Here is a 15,273-nt window from a genome sequence, read left to right as displayed (position 1 = left end):
TATATATATATGGTCATGGGACGTGGATTATAGTGTGGGAGTGGAGTCAAGGGAATTGTAATAGATATGTATGATATTGGGGGGAATGGGGTGGCGGATTGGGGGAGGGGTTGTAACTTTGAGGGGTAAAAATTATAACTATTGCACTGTGTTGTGTAGCTGAAACTAATTCTAAAAAATGTGTATTTCATAATAAAAATAATTAAAAGAAAAAAAAAGAAAAACATAGAAAAAATATGTCATGAATTTTCCGATAACCCAACAGAATACCAGGCTATACATTTTTTTTCTAGTGTACATGGAACATTCTCAAGGATAAACCATGTGTTGGGACATAAAACTAGCCTCAGCAAATTTGAGATGAATGAAATCATACCAAGCATATTCTCTGATCACAGAGCTTTAAAATTGAATATCAACTGAAAAAATAAACCAGGAAACCCCACAAATATGTGGAGATATAACAACATACCTTTAAAGAATGACTGGGTCAAAGATGAAATAAGAGGAGATGAAAAGATACATAGAAACAAATGAGAATGAAAATAAGCCTATCAAAATTATTGGGATGCAGCGAAAGCAGTAATAAAAGGGAAATTTATGTCACTGCAGGCCTATCTCAAGAAAGAAAAATCCCAGATAAACAACCTTATGTTACACCTTAAAGAACTAGAAAAAAGAAGAAGAAATCAGTGTATAAGTTTAAGGCATGCAGCATGATGGTTTGATTTACATATATTGTGAAATGATTACCAGAATACATCCATGTACTCATATAAATACAATAAAAAGAAAAAGAAGAAAAAAGGAAAAAGAAGTTATCCTGATGAGAATTTTTAGGATTTAATCTCTTAACAACTTCCTATATCCTACAGCAATGGTAGCTATAATCATCATGTTGTACATTACATCCCTAGCACTTATTTATCTCATAATTGCAATTTGTGCTTTTTGATCACCTTGTTCTAATTCCCCACCAACACCCTCTACATCTGGTAAGCACAAATCTCATCTCTTTTTCTATACTTTTTCTGTTTTAGATTCCACATATAAATGAGACCATACAGTATTTGTTTTTCCTTGCCTTACTGATTTCACTTAACATAATGCCTTCAAGGTCCACTTATGTTATTGAAAATGGTAGGATTTCCTCCTTTTTCACGATTGAATAATATTCCATTGCATACATATATGCTACAACTTTTTTTAATTAAAATTTATTGGGGTGACAATGATTAGTAAAGTTACATAAGTTTCAGGTGTACAATTGTGTAATACATAATCTATATATCACATTGTGTGTTCACCATCCAGAGTCTGTTCTCCTTCCATCACCACATATTTGTCCCTGTTTCCCCTCATCTACCACCCCTTCCCCCTTTACTCTCTGGTAACTACTAAACTATTGTCTGTGTCTATGAGTTTTTGTTTCTTTATTTCTTCGTCTTCTTCCTTTGTTGTTTTCAGTTTTATATCCAACATCTTTATCCATTCATCCATGGTTGAACACTGAGGTTGTTTCCATGTCTTGGCTATTATAAATAATTCTGCTATGAACACCAAGGTGCAGATATATTTTCAAGTTAGTGTTTTCATTTCTTTTAGATATATTCCCAGAAGTGAAACTGCTGAATCATATGGTAGTTCTATTTTAATTTGTTGAGGATCCTCCACACTGTTTTCCATAGTGGGTGCACCAATTTACATTCCCACCTGCAGTACACAAGGGTTCTCTTTCTTCAAATCTGTGCCAGCATTTGTTATCTCTTGTCTTTTTAATGATGGCCATTCTAACAAGTTGAGGTAATATTTCATTGGGGTTTTAATTTGCCTTTTTCTAATGACTAGTGATGCCGAGCATCTTTTCATGTACCTGCTGTCCTTTCATATATCTTTTTTTTTTTTGAGAAATGTCTATTCAGGTCCTTTGCCCATTTTAAAATTAGGTTATTTATTTATTTGCTCTTGAGTTGTATGAATTCTTAATACATTTTAGACATTAAGCCCTTGTCAGGTAAATGGCTGCAAATATTTTTTCCCATTCTGTAGATATTCTTTTCACTTTATTCATAGTTTCTTTAGTTGTACAGAAGCTTTTTAATTTGAGGTAGTCCCACCTGTTATTTTTTAAATTTATTTTGTTGCTTATGCTTTAGTTGTGCTTTCCAAAATATCACTATCAAGATCCATTTCAAGATTTTTTTCTCCATATTTTCTTCTAGGAGTTTCATGATTTCAGGTGTTACATTTAAGTTTTTAATCCATTTCAAGATAGTTTTTGTGAGTGGAATAATATCAAGATCAAGTTTCATTCTTTTACAGGTCAGTATTCAATTTTCCAGTATTATTTATTGAAGAAAATGTTTTTTTGTCTCCATGGAGTATTCTGAGCTCCCTTGTCAAGTAATAGCTGACCGCAAATGCTTGGCTATATGGCTGGGCTCTCAATTCTGTACCATTTGTCTATTCGTCTGTTTTTATGGCAATATCATACTGTTTTTGATGTCTATAGCTTTAGAGTATAGCTTGAAATCAGGAAGTGTGATACCCCTTGCTTTGTTCTTCTTTCTGAAGATATCACTGGCTATTCATGGTCTTTGTGGTTCCATATTCATTTCAGGAGTGTTTTTTTTAATATAATTCTGCAATAAATGCTATTGGAATCTTGATTGGGCTTGCACTGAATCTATAGGTGGCTTTAGGTAGTACTGAAATTACGACAGTATTAATTCTTCCAATCAGTGAATAGGAGATAACTTTCCATTTATGTCTTCTTAATTTTCTTTCATCAATGCTTTGTCCTTTTCAGAGTACAGATCTTTCACCTCCTTAGTTAAATTTATTCTGAAGTATTTTGTGGTTTTTGATGCTATTGTAAATGGGATCATTTTTAAATTTGTTTTTCAGAAAATTTGTTGTTAGTATATAGAAAACCTACTAAGTTTTGTACATTAATTTTGTATCCTGCAACTTTACTGAATTTGCTTATTAGATCTAGAGTTTCTTGGTTCAGTTAATGTTTTCTACATAGGAACTCATGTAATCTTCAAATAAAGAAAATTTTACTTCTTCCTTTGCAATTCTGATACTTTTTTTTTTTGCCTGATTATCCTAGCTAGGACTTCCAGCACTATGTTGAATAGGAGTGGTGAGAGTGGGCACCCTTGTCCTGTACCTGATCTTAGAGGAACAGCTTTCAACCTTTCACCATTGAGTAGAACATTAGCTGTGGGTTTGTCATATACAGCCTTCATTATGTTTGACATGTGTTCATTGTATGCCTAATTTAAGAGTTTTTATCAGGAATAGATGTTGAAATTTGTCAAATGATTTTCTGTGTCTCTTTAAATGATAAAATAATTATTTTCTTTCATTCTATTAATGTGATGTATCACATTGATTTGCATATGTTGAACCATCCTTGCATCACTTGGATAAATGGCACTTAATCATGGTGAATGATCCTTTTAACATGCTGCTGAATTCAATTTGCTGGTATTTTATTGAGAATTTTTACATCTATATTCATTATGGATATTGGCCTGTAGTTTTTTTTTTCTAGTAGTGTCCTTTTCTGGCTTTAGTATCAGGATAATGCTGGTCTTGTAAAATGAGTTTGGGGAGTTCTTTCCTTGTTGATTTTTTTGGGAAGTGTTTGAGAAGGACTGGTGCTAATTCATCTTTAAATATCTGGTAAAATTCATCAGAGAAGTCATCTGGCCCTGGGCTTTCCTTCATTGGGAGATTTTTGATTACTAATTCAATGTCCTTAGCAGTAACTAGTCTACTGAGATTTTATATTTCTTCCTGATTCAGACATTGTAAGTTGTACATTTACCTTAATTTATTTCTTCTCTAACACTCTTCCCTTCTTTATGTAGACCCAGGATTCTGACCTATAGCATTGATTCTCTGAAGATCTTCTTTTAACATTTTTTACAGGGCAGATATGCTGGTATGGTAAAAAATTTTCTCAACGTTTATCTGAAAAAGTCTTTATTTCTTTTTCACTTTTAAAAAGAAATTTCACTGGATACAGAATTCTAGTTTGCTGGATATTTTTTCTTTCAACAGTCTAAATATTTCACACCACTCTATTCTTGCTTGCCTGTTTTCTGAAGATTAGTCCAGTGTAATTCTTATCTACATTCCTGTATGGGTATCCCTACCCTACTCTGCCTTCTTTCAAGGTTTTCTCCTTGTTTTTGTTTTTCCAGTTTGACTAAAGTATTCATAGGTGCAGATTTTAAAAAAATATTTATACTTCTTTGTGTTTTCTGAAATTCCTGGATCTGTGGTTTGGAGCCTCATTAATTTTGGAAATTTTTCAGTCCTTGTTACTTCAAATATTTCTTCTGTTACTTTCCTTCATTCCTGTTCTTCTGTTATCCCCATTACATGTTGTATGCTACACCTTTGTAATTGCCACATGGATCTTGGATACTCTGTTCTACTTTTTTTTTCACTTTTTAAATTAGTTTCAGATGTACAAAACAATGTAATAGTTAGACATTTACAACCCTCACAAAGTGACAACCCCCCTCCCACAACCTACTATTCCTCTGACATTGCACATAGATGCTACAATTCCACTGACTCTATTCCTTATGCTGTAGTCCACATCCCATGACTATAAATATATAATTATAGTTGACATTCAATATTATTCAGCTTCAGCTTCAGCTTCAGTTGCACAGCACAGTGGTCAGGCGTCTACACCATCCATGAAGTGGTCTCCCTAATAAGACAAGTGCCCATCTGATACCCTACAAAATCTTGACAACATTATTGATTATATTCCCCAAACTGTCTTTCATATCCCCATGACAATATTGTGACTACTAATTTGTATTTTTTAATCCCTTTACCCTCTCCCCCATCCCCACCCTCCTCCCATTTAGCAACCAGCAGTTTTTTTCTCTATATCTTTGAGACTATTTCTGTTTAGTTTGCTCATTTATTCTATTCTTTAGATTTCACATATAAGTGAGATCATATGGTATGTGTCTTTCTCATCTGATTTATTTCACTTAGCATGATAGTCTCTAGGTCCATCCATATCGTTGCAAATGGTAAGATTTCATTCTTCTTTATGGCCGAGGAATACTCCATTGTATAAATGTACCACAGTTTTTTAATGCAGTTGTGTATCAGTGGGCATTTTGATTGTTTCCATGTCTTGGCAATTGTGGATAGTGCTGCAAAAACATAGGGGTGCATATATTTTTTTGAATTAGTGTTTTGGATTTCTCTGAATAGATACCCAAGAGTGAAATTGCTGGGTCATAAGGTAGCTCCATTTTCAATTTTTTGAGATACCTCCATATTGTTTTCCATAGTAGCTGCACCAATCTGCAGTCCCACTAACAGTGCACCAGGGCTCCCTTTTCTCCACATCCTTGCTAGCACTTGTTTGTTGATTTATTGATGATAGGCATTCTGACCAGAGTGAGGTGATATCTCATGTTGGCTTTTATTTGCATTTCTCTAATGATTAGTGATGGTGAGCATTTTTTTCATATGTGTGTTGGTCACCTATATGTCCTCTTTAGAGAAATGTCTCTTCATGTCCTTTGCCCATTTTTTAGTTGGGTTTTTTATTTTTATTTTTTGGTGTTGAGCTATATTAGGTTTATATATATAAATTTTGGATATTAACCCCTTATCAGATGTATCATTGGCAAATATCTTCTCCCATTCAATAGGACGCTTTTAGAAGAAAATATAGGAAGTAAATTTGCAGACATTGCCCTTAGTAATATTTTTATTGATATATCCCCTCAGGCAAAGAAGCAAAATAAAAAATAATCATATAGGATTACATCAAACTAAAAAGTTTTTTCACAGCAAAGGAAACCATCGATAAAACAAAAAGGCATCCTACTGAATGGGAGAAGATATTTTTCACTTTGTTTTTGATTGAAAGTTTCTACTGATGTATCTTCAAGCTTAAATTATTTCTTCACCCATGTCCAGAGTACTGATGAGCCAATCAAAGACATTCTTCATTTTGTTGGAGTGTTTTTGATTTCCAGCATTTCCTTTTGATTTTTAGAGTTTCCATATCTCTTAAATTTCCCATTTGTTGTTGTATATTTTCTACTTTTTCCATTCTTTTAGTATATTAATCACAGTTATTTTAAATTTCAGTACTGACAATTCTAAAATATCTGCTATATCTAATTCTGGTTCTGATGCTTGCTTTATCTCCTCAGACTGTTTTTTGCCTTTTTCATAACTTGTAATTTTTTTTGTTTGTTTCTTAAAATTCAGAAATAGTGTATTGAGTACAGGAGACTGAGGTAAACAGGCATTTAGTGTGTTTTTCTGGCTGGCAGTTGGGCTGTGTTTACTGTTTGCTGTAGCTATTGTATTAGTAGCTCTAACCCCCCCCCCCCCCGCCCCAATGCCCCAGTTCTCTTTCATTTTCTCTAGAGAATCCGTGTTAAATTGAGCCTGAGGTTTTCAATTCTCTCAGTTGTAATCCCCTATTATTATACCGAGTCCTGTTGTGGTGGTGGTAAAATGTGTAGGGAGGATAAGCATTCTCTAATTTTATGATTAGGCCTCAGTCTCCTAGACAGTCTATGTCCTTGGACTGTAACTTTCACAAGTGCTGTTCAGCTTTTTTTCCCTCTTAGGCGAGACAGGAAGGCTAGAAGAGGCTAGGGTTGAGTAATTTTCTTTCCTCACGTGGGCAACTAAAGGGGCTGGAGTTGTGTATCTCCTCCCTTCACTCACATCAATGGCTACAGGGTGATGGAGTTTAGTATATTCCATCCCAAGGTCAGTTCGGTTCTAGTAACACCAAGTAGTTTAAGCTCTGATAAAATAGTTTCCTTTCAGGGAAGGCCTTTGTTAAAGAAAAAGAATATTCTGGGCATATTTTGAAATGGTTACCTTTCATCTTTCCCTGCCAGGAGCATGAGGGAAATTTTCTCAGGTCTTCACACTGAGAACCTCCATGATGGGGCTACTGGAGGCAAAACGCATGAAAGCATAGGGACTCCCTAAGTATCTCTAAAGCTAGTTCCACACTGAGTCTCCAGCAGCTACTTAATTACCTTTTAAATGCTTCTACCTAACTCCACCCGTGGCTCTTGCTCCCTGTATGCTGTGATTCTCTGTATCTGCCTATCTCTCCAGTTTGAGGGATAGCTTTGCCCTATGAATTCAGTCTTGAATGGATTTAAAAAAGTTGTTGACTTCCAGACAGTTCCACTTTTTTTTCTTGGTGTGAGAACAGGAGTGCCACCTTCTAAGCTCTCTATATGTCAGACCGGAAACCAGAAGTCCTCTAAGTTTCCTTCCTTTTTGACATGTCTGCATTAATCAGTCCTTTTCTGACTTCTCATAATGTAATGTTTATAACTTTTCTGGCATTCTTTTTGTCTTTGCTTAACATTCCACTTTTATGGGAGATTTCTTCCTTGAGATGATAACCTCTTTAAAGTAAGACACCATAACTTATTTTATATGCTTAATAACTAATTAAATTCATTAAGACTTGGGACATAATATTAAAATATCTCATAGTTCCTCTATTGTCTTAATCCTAGGGTTTGGTGGAAGAATGCAAGTCTTTGGGAAAGAAATAATGGACCAGTTCTCCCAGATTTCCTGTTTGTAAGATAGTAGGGTTTTATTCAAGCAATATATATAAGGCCCACTTTCCTAAAGAAAGACTTCTGATTCTTTGAAGTTCCTAAAAACATCATCTAAACTTAAATTTGTATATATTACTAGAGGTTTGATTACTGAGTAAAAATAATACTCCTAATTATACAGTACTTACTATATGCATGTCACTATTACCAGCTTTCCCTTTATTATTTTTAGCCCTCCCAATAAATTTAATGGGTGGGTATATTTTTTATTTCTACTTTGTAGTTGTGGACACTGAGACTTGGAAAAATTAGGTGACTTCCAATGTCAAACAGTGATATGGAATTCAAAACGTGGAATTCAAACCCAAGTTTATGTGACTGTAGCCAACATTCTTAACTACTCTGCTACATGGTATCCTATGTACCTCTACTCTGCTACATGACCTCTCAATCCATCTCAACTCCATAAACCCCACCCTTTCAAATGAATTCCTTTTTATCTACCTTTCTCATTTAAATTATTAAACCTTATTGAAGAGAAACATACTAGCCGTCCTAGCCCAAGGCATCCAGTTGGTCTTACATGGTATTTTTCTCAACACAGCAAGTTTTGAGAGGGCAGTATACATACTATTGGTCAGCAGGTGATTCTGCTGCAGTGGATTGAGGGTAGGAGCACCCCCAAGGCCTGGCTGGCCAGCCAGGGCTGCATGAGTAATTCCATGTTGGGTTCCAGGAGCAGCATGAGGAGACTGCAACTTATCCTTATCCCAGGAGGGTTCACTTCCACCTGAAAAACATTTATATGAACAGTTTGCAATTTGACAGCTTTCTATGAGCAGGCTTTTTCAAAATTCCTTTTTAGGATTCTGATTATTAATATTATCTTTTTAGAAAATTAGTATTAAACATAGGTAAGTCATTTTAAGACGGTTGTAAAAACTTTCAATAGCCTTGGATTGAAGCTGCCTCTGGGAAGACTAAACAATTCTCATTAATAATATAGGCCAACTTGCCTTACAGATAGTCTAAACAAATCTGGAATCATAATAAATAGCTTTTAAAAGCACTTACATGGTGAAGATCATTAGCTGATGACTACTGCTTCCCATCCCAACCCTCTAAGATATATGTGCTATTTTAATGAAGAGCAGTTGCTGTTTACTCAGAAAGAGCACACTCATGTATAAGGGCATGATAGCATGCAAAAATATGTGTTAAGAAACAAAATTGTCAGTTATTTTGTTCTCAGATCCAGTCCTCAAAAAGCTAATCTCTTCATACACAGCAATCTTTTTTATAGAATAAGATGGATAAAATATAAAACTATGGCTTCCAATTTGAAATTATACTTTACTTTGATAATTCATGCTAGAGAATGATGTAAAGTGTGCACAAATGTAGACTATTATATTATTGTAATGATCTACTGTGGTATAGCTATTTCACCTGGCACTTAGCATACTGTGGGGACAGAACCATTTCTTAAAACCATATAGGAAACAACTACATTGTTTCCAGTGCAGACTTTTAAGGAAAATACTTTAAACAGAGGGGTAAGTGGTTGACTTCTAATCACTTCAATTGCAGACAGTCTGCCTTTAGAAAACAAAATGGTTGTGTGGGCAGCTCTATCTACAATATATGCTTGATGTGGTTCATTCAGGGGTCAGTGGTTTGGCTCCCATTCCCATGCTGGGATTATGACATTAGCCAACCTGGTTGACTCCATCCCATATGCTACCTAACACACTGACTCTCTTTTGTGGAGGGGTGTAGGCCTGGGAATCTTGGGCACTCTGTAAAATATGTACATTTACTGCTTTAAAAAAAAGGTAGGAGGAAATCAACATGCTCATATTCCTAACATTCATCATTGTAATTATTTTCACTTCTTTGAGGTCCCTCCTAGGCTTTGTTCATATGGATACTCATTTTTACATTGCAAGCACTCTGCCATGTTGCTTTAGGTATCACGTTTTCAAAGTGTAATGGCTACATAGTAGTCTACTGAGTTAATATAGCATAATTTATTAAACACTGGACTTTGAGTTTTCAAATTTGTCACTATTATAAATTACACCACGACAATATTCATTTGAATTATTTCCTTAGAATCAATTAGTTCCCTGGAGTGGGATTTCTGAGTCAAAAAGGTTGAAATTTTTTTTTTTAAAGCTGAGCCATCCTGCCACCTGTTGGAAGCTCAGCGGCAGCTCAGCTCAGGCAGGGAATCGAACCGCTGTTGCTGAGAGCTCTTGGGCAGGCTCTTAACCAACTGAGCCACTTGGCCGGCCCTAAGGTTGAACATTTTTATACTTTTGCTTTCAAGTACCACATTTACAGAAGCAGTTTTTAGACCTGAAGATTTTTAAGGAAATATTTTCACAGCTAATTGGTATTGTCCCTGAAGATTTAAATTTTATTTAAGCAAATTGTCTGCTAGAATCTCTGAAAGGCTTTTGTTTTTAAACTTTCTACCCATTCATCTACTCCTACCCCAGCTCTAGAAATCTACCTCCAACTCAGGATTCTTTGAAACATCCTTGTGGCAAAAGTCAATCTCTAATCCAAAATTGGGGGGTCTTGGCCAGTCTCCAACTAAACGAGTTCCAGACAAGGAAACATCTGATTCTCTGGCAACATATGTAAAGGCTGAGGGGTTATCAGTACAAAGATTTTCTAATCAAATTGTGAAGAAATAAGTAGCTAATTGTTCAGTTCCTGCTATAAGCCATTCAGTTACCATGCATGGAAGCTCAGAAGGTAGGAAATTTGTTTGAATTTGATATACTGGCTTAATTGACCTGAAATCTTTCCCTTGATCATGTGGAGGTTTGATGTGTTCATTGAAAACGTACAACATTCCTACGATTACACAAATTGTTCTGTCTTATCATCCGGATGTTTGCTGTTGTATAGTCATTGCCTAAGAGCATGGAGGTAATTTTTGGTTGGTGCATTGATATAAGTTAGCATTCACAAATTTGAAATTCTAATTAAAATCAATAAGGCATTGTTATGCTGCAATGAACAGGAATGGTGGGGGAAGCGAAATAGTTTAATAAATGATGAAAGTAACCACATTGCAACACTGAGAATTCTTTATAGCAACATTGGGCCAATAAACATGATTAATATCATAAAATGCAAAAATTTGAAAGATCAATTGTTGAGCAAAAATGGAAACACTCCATCATTTTAGCACTATGTCCAATATATGAATTACCTCACCATTACAGAACTGTAATTTGTAAAATGATGATCAAAACATTGACAAAGAAAGATACATTTAGAAGACACTAAATTATATCACTGATATTAATATGGTATTGCAGCATCACAGCATCAACAGCATACAGCACTACTAGAGCTGAGACCATGTCAATATTTATTTTATAAATTGAGAAACTATTGGTCCACATTCAATATTAAATGGTACATTGGGTATTAGTCTAATATTTTATACACAATATGTTCCAAATAAATTGGAATACAATTTTTTTTAAAAAAAACCTCATTAAAGGATTCCAAGGCATTTTTCTCTGTGTTTTGATGAGTGCTTTAGATGAACATATCCTAACGACTCTCATCTTTTAAACTACTATGTTAAAAATGACAGAAGGAGGGTAGTTTCTGGCTATTCCCATCTTCACTGAGTATGAATATAAGAAATTATTCTATACTCTGGAGGCAACTGTATATGAAGTGAGTGACTGAAGAATGTGGGATACCCTTGATATTTGCATTAGAAGGCATTAAAATTCTGGACACATTTTTGTCTTTTGACCTAAAATCTTCACCATTTTTAAGTTTATGCAAATTGACTTATGACTCAACTTGGAAGCTTCTGTAGTTCCAAATTTTGCAATGCCTATTTCCCTTTGCCAATTTGTAATAACATTCATGGCCCTTGAAGCAAAATATTTTAACCAATCGAATCTAGTATAAATCCTTTTTTTTAACACTATGTAGAGGGCTTGGGTATCCACCTCCATTTTCCTATGTATGTATGCATGCATGTATGTATGTATGTATGTATGTATCTATCTATCTATCATCTATCTAACTCTAGATGTATTAGTTTGCTATGACTGCCATAACAAAATGCCATATACTAGAGATTAATGTTTGTGTCCCCCCAAATTCATATGTTAAATCCTCATCCCAATGTAATTGTATTTCGAGTTGGGGCCTTTGGGAGGTGATTAGGTCATGAATGGAATAAGTGACTTTACAAAAGAGATGCGCAGAGCTCCTGAACCCCCTTTTGCTATATGAAGACACAGCAAGAATAGTGCTCTCTATGATCCAAGAAGGAAGCCCTCACAAGATATTGAATCTGCCAGCACCTTGATCTTAGGTTTCTAGCCTCTGGAACTGTAAGAAATAAATTTATTTTTATAAACCACCCAGTCTATGGTATTCTTGTTATAGCAGCCCAAATGGACAAAGACATCACGGAATAGGTAGCTTAAATGACAAAAGTATATTTTATTATAGTTCTGGAGGCTACAAGTCCAAAATCAAGATGTCAGCAGGTTTGGTTTTTCTTGAGGCATCTCTTCCTGGCTTGCAGATAGCCACTATTCCCCTGTATCCTTACATGGTCTTTCATCTGTATGTACACATTCCTCATATCTCTTTGCATGACTAAGTTTTATCATCTTATAATGACACTAGTCAGATTGGATTAGGGCCCACTATCATGGCCTCATTTTAACTTAATCACCTCTTTAAATATGTTATATCCAAATGTAGTCACATTATGAGATACTGGGGGTTAAGGCTTTAACATGTGAATTGGGGGTGGGGGACAATTCAGCCCATACCACTAGAGTATGCACCCTTTACCGAACCAGATCATACTAGCTTTGTAAGGGAATCCCTCTAGTAAATAGAAAAACTGGATAGTATTTCAACAAGGCATGTCTAAGAAACCACGTAGGCAGTGGGTTGAGGAAAATATCATCAAAGTCTTCATCTTTCACTTAAGAAACTTGATATTAAGTATAAACCTAATCAAAACCAGTTTTAAATAAAGAAAGTTAATGTAGAAAATGCAGTAGCCAAGACATGGAAACAACCAAAGTATGAGAGATGACGCATAAAGTAGATGTGATATGTATACATATATATATGTATATATATATATATATATATGTATACACACACACACACAATTGAGTACTACTCAGCCATAAGAAAAGATGAAATACCACAATTTGTGACAACATGGATGGATCTTAAGATTATTATGGTAAGCAAAATAAGTCAGACAGAAAAAGCTACCAACCATATAACTTCAGTCATATGTATGATATAAAACTGAAAGCAACAAAGGAACAAGGCAAACAAAGAAAGAAACAAAAACTCATAGACACAGACAATAGTTCAGTGGTTACCAGAGGTTAGGGGAGAGAGGGTAGTAGATGAGAGTAAAACAAATCAAATATATGGTGATGGAAGGAGAACTGACTCTGGGTGGTGAACACACAATGCAATATATAGATGATATATTATAGAAATGTACACTTGAAACCTATTTAATTTTACTAACCACTGTAACCCCAATAAACTTAATCAAATAAAGAAAGTGCAGCAAATTCTCAAGAATTGAATAAATGATTTTAGCTTTTCAGTATCAACTACTTATCACTATTTTAGCTTAATGTGTAGAACTAAAGGTATAAAATAAATAGTATAGAGATTTTTACTGCATTAATACTATAGTTAATTAATTTAATCTTAAGTTTTCCAATAAGAAAGCTAGAGAGAACTACTTCTTTTAAAATAAGCCCCCAGGTAGTAGAAATATGTATTCCTAATTAGAATCAATGTAAAATAATGAAGTGATGAACTATGGAGAAATATTTGACAATGCAGTTGATAAACTTGTTGCCTTAGTTAAAAACCCTTGAATTTGCAACTTTATTTTGTTTCCTTTAAAACATATTGTAAAATGTTAGGGTTCTCAGATTGCTTATTTTTGTTGCTTTTTCTTTGTGGGGGATGTGGTCAGAGGGCAGAGACCTCTAAATCATGGGGGCTTGACAATAGACACATAGCATTTCCATTTACTTAAAATAATAATTTTTTTGAAAAGGAGCAGGAACATAAGATGAGTAGGATCCAAGGCAGTATTGTAATTCATCAAAATTTTGCCTAACTAGTATTTTTCCAACCCCCATTCTTCTGACACATCTAATAACAGAATACTTAGTATGGTCAGGTTTGTGAAAAGTATGGAAAATATTATGTGTGTCAAAAAATTATCATAGGCCTACAAGCCAAAACCTCAAAATATTTAAAAAGGATATAAAATAAATGCAGCAGTAAGATTCTAAATACAAGTACCAAATAGAGACAGGCAGAGACACAAGGAGACAGAGAACAGACAATAATTCAGGGTTTAGAACATTCCCAAGTACCAGTATGTGAATGGAAAACTAGGAATATGTGTACAGAAGTGTTATAATCTGCATACCTTGTCATATTATACTTTTAGTTGGTTTTCTTATATGAATTCACAAAATGGAACATTCAGCAATTTTCTAGATTGGTCCAGATTGGGAATGCAAAGCATGAACTGTATCTGGAATTTCAACTGATATTTATAGAAAATAGGTTACAAGTATTCATCTAAAAATGCTGAAGATGTCTTTTTACCACTTTGTCTTCTCTTTTGCTTTGAAATGTTGCCTGCAGAAACAGCCACATCCCAGGACTATGTGGGCTAGGAGTTTCAAGTTTCCTCAGAGGTACAATAGTGGCTCATTGATGGGCCTCTAAAGCTGCACTCTCCAGTACAGTAGTCGTTTTTCAAATGCAGTATTTAAATTATCATATATTAAAATAGGATAAAATGGAAAATTCAACTCCTCAGTTGCACTAGTCACATTTCAAGTGCTCCAAACTCATATGGCTCATGACTACCATATTGGAAGTGAAGCTACTGGGCATTTCCTTCATTGCAGAAAGTTAGACAGTGCTTTCTAGAGTATAAGGAATCACCAATTAGCTTATGTAAACAGTTTAAACCAGAGGTATCTATAGCATCTTCAGTCCAACACAGCCAATACTAAATTGAACATTATCGAAAGAAAGAGATCTTACATTTTTATTCTCTATATCTGGTAGCTGTATCACTCAGTTGTTTAAACTGAAAAATTTTGAGTTCCTAATATGTGTCAGGTGCCATTCTCAGGTACTCAGAAAACAAAGATAACAGGCAGAGTCCTTGCCCTCAAAGGACTTTGGCTAATAAGCCTCAGTATCATCTCTCTACCACTTTACTCCTTTCTAAAGTGGCCAAGTTCCTGGAATTAATTTGGCATTGGTTTGATTCCTATTGCCACTAACACTGCCTTCATTTGTACCCTTATTCTGTTCTCATTTATAGTATCTCAAGAGCCTCTCAACTGACTTTCCTATTTCTAGGCTCTTCTCCTCCAAGTGACCCTTGTCACTGCTGCCAAAATAAGCTATCAAAAACAAAAATAAAGAAGGAGGATTATCAGAAAGGAAAATTGGAAAAGTAGGGGGGAAAACTGAGCCCAGCAGTATCCAGAGAGCAAGAAAAGAAGAACCTGGATCCATGATCACAAAGTTTACACACAATAAACACTAGTAGAGGAGAGTGACTATGCACTAGCATATTCTACAA

The 15,273-nt window shown here is 34.9% G+C and overlaps 1 protein-coding gene across 3 annotated transcripts in view; it reads right to left on the bottom strand.

Moving 5' to 3' along the window:
- Positions 1-15,273, bottom strand: part of DACH2 (dachshund family transcription factor 2) — a 647,327-nt gene that overhangs the window by 156,197 nt on the left and 475,857 nt on the right. For all 3 annotated transcript variants that reach the window (XM_019659904.1, XM_019659905.1, XM_019659903.1), the window contains one exon: positions 8,239-8,397. In XM_019659904.1, coding sequence (XP_019515449.1) covers positions 8,239-8,397 — 159 coding nt within the window. The remainder of the gene's footprint in view (positions 1-8,238; positions 8,398-15,273) is intronic.

Source organism: Hipposideros armiger, unplaced genomic scaffold, assembly GCF_001890085.2.
Source record: "Hipposideros armiger isolate ML-2016 unplaced genomic scaffold, ASM189008v1 scaffold_306, whole genome shotgun sequence".
Classification (NCBI taxonomy): domain Eukaryota; kingdom Metazoa; phylum Chordata; class Mammalia; order Chiroptera; family Hipposideridae; genus Hipposideros; species Hipposideros armiger.
The sequence above is the reverse complement of the archived record's forward strand: the minus strand, read 5'-3'. Positions and strand labels throughout refer to the sequence as shown.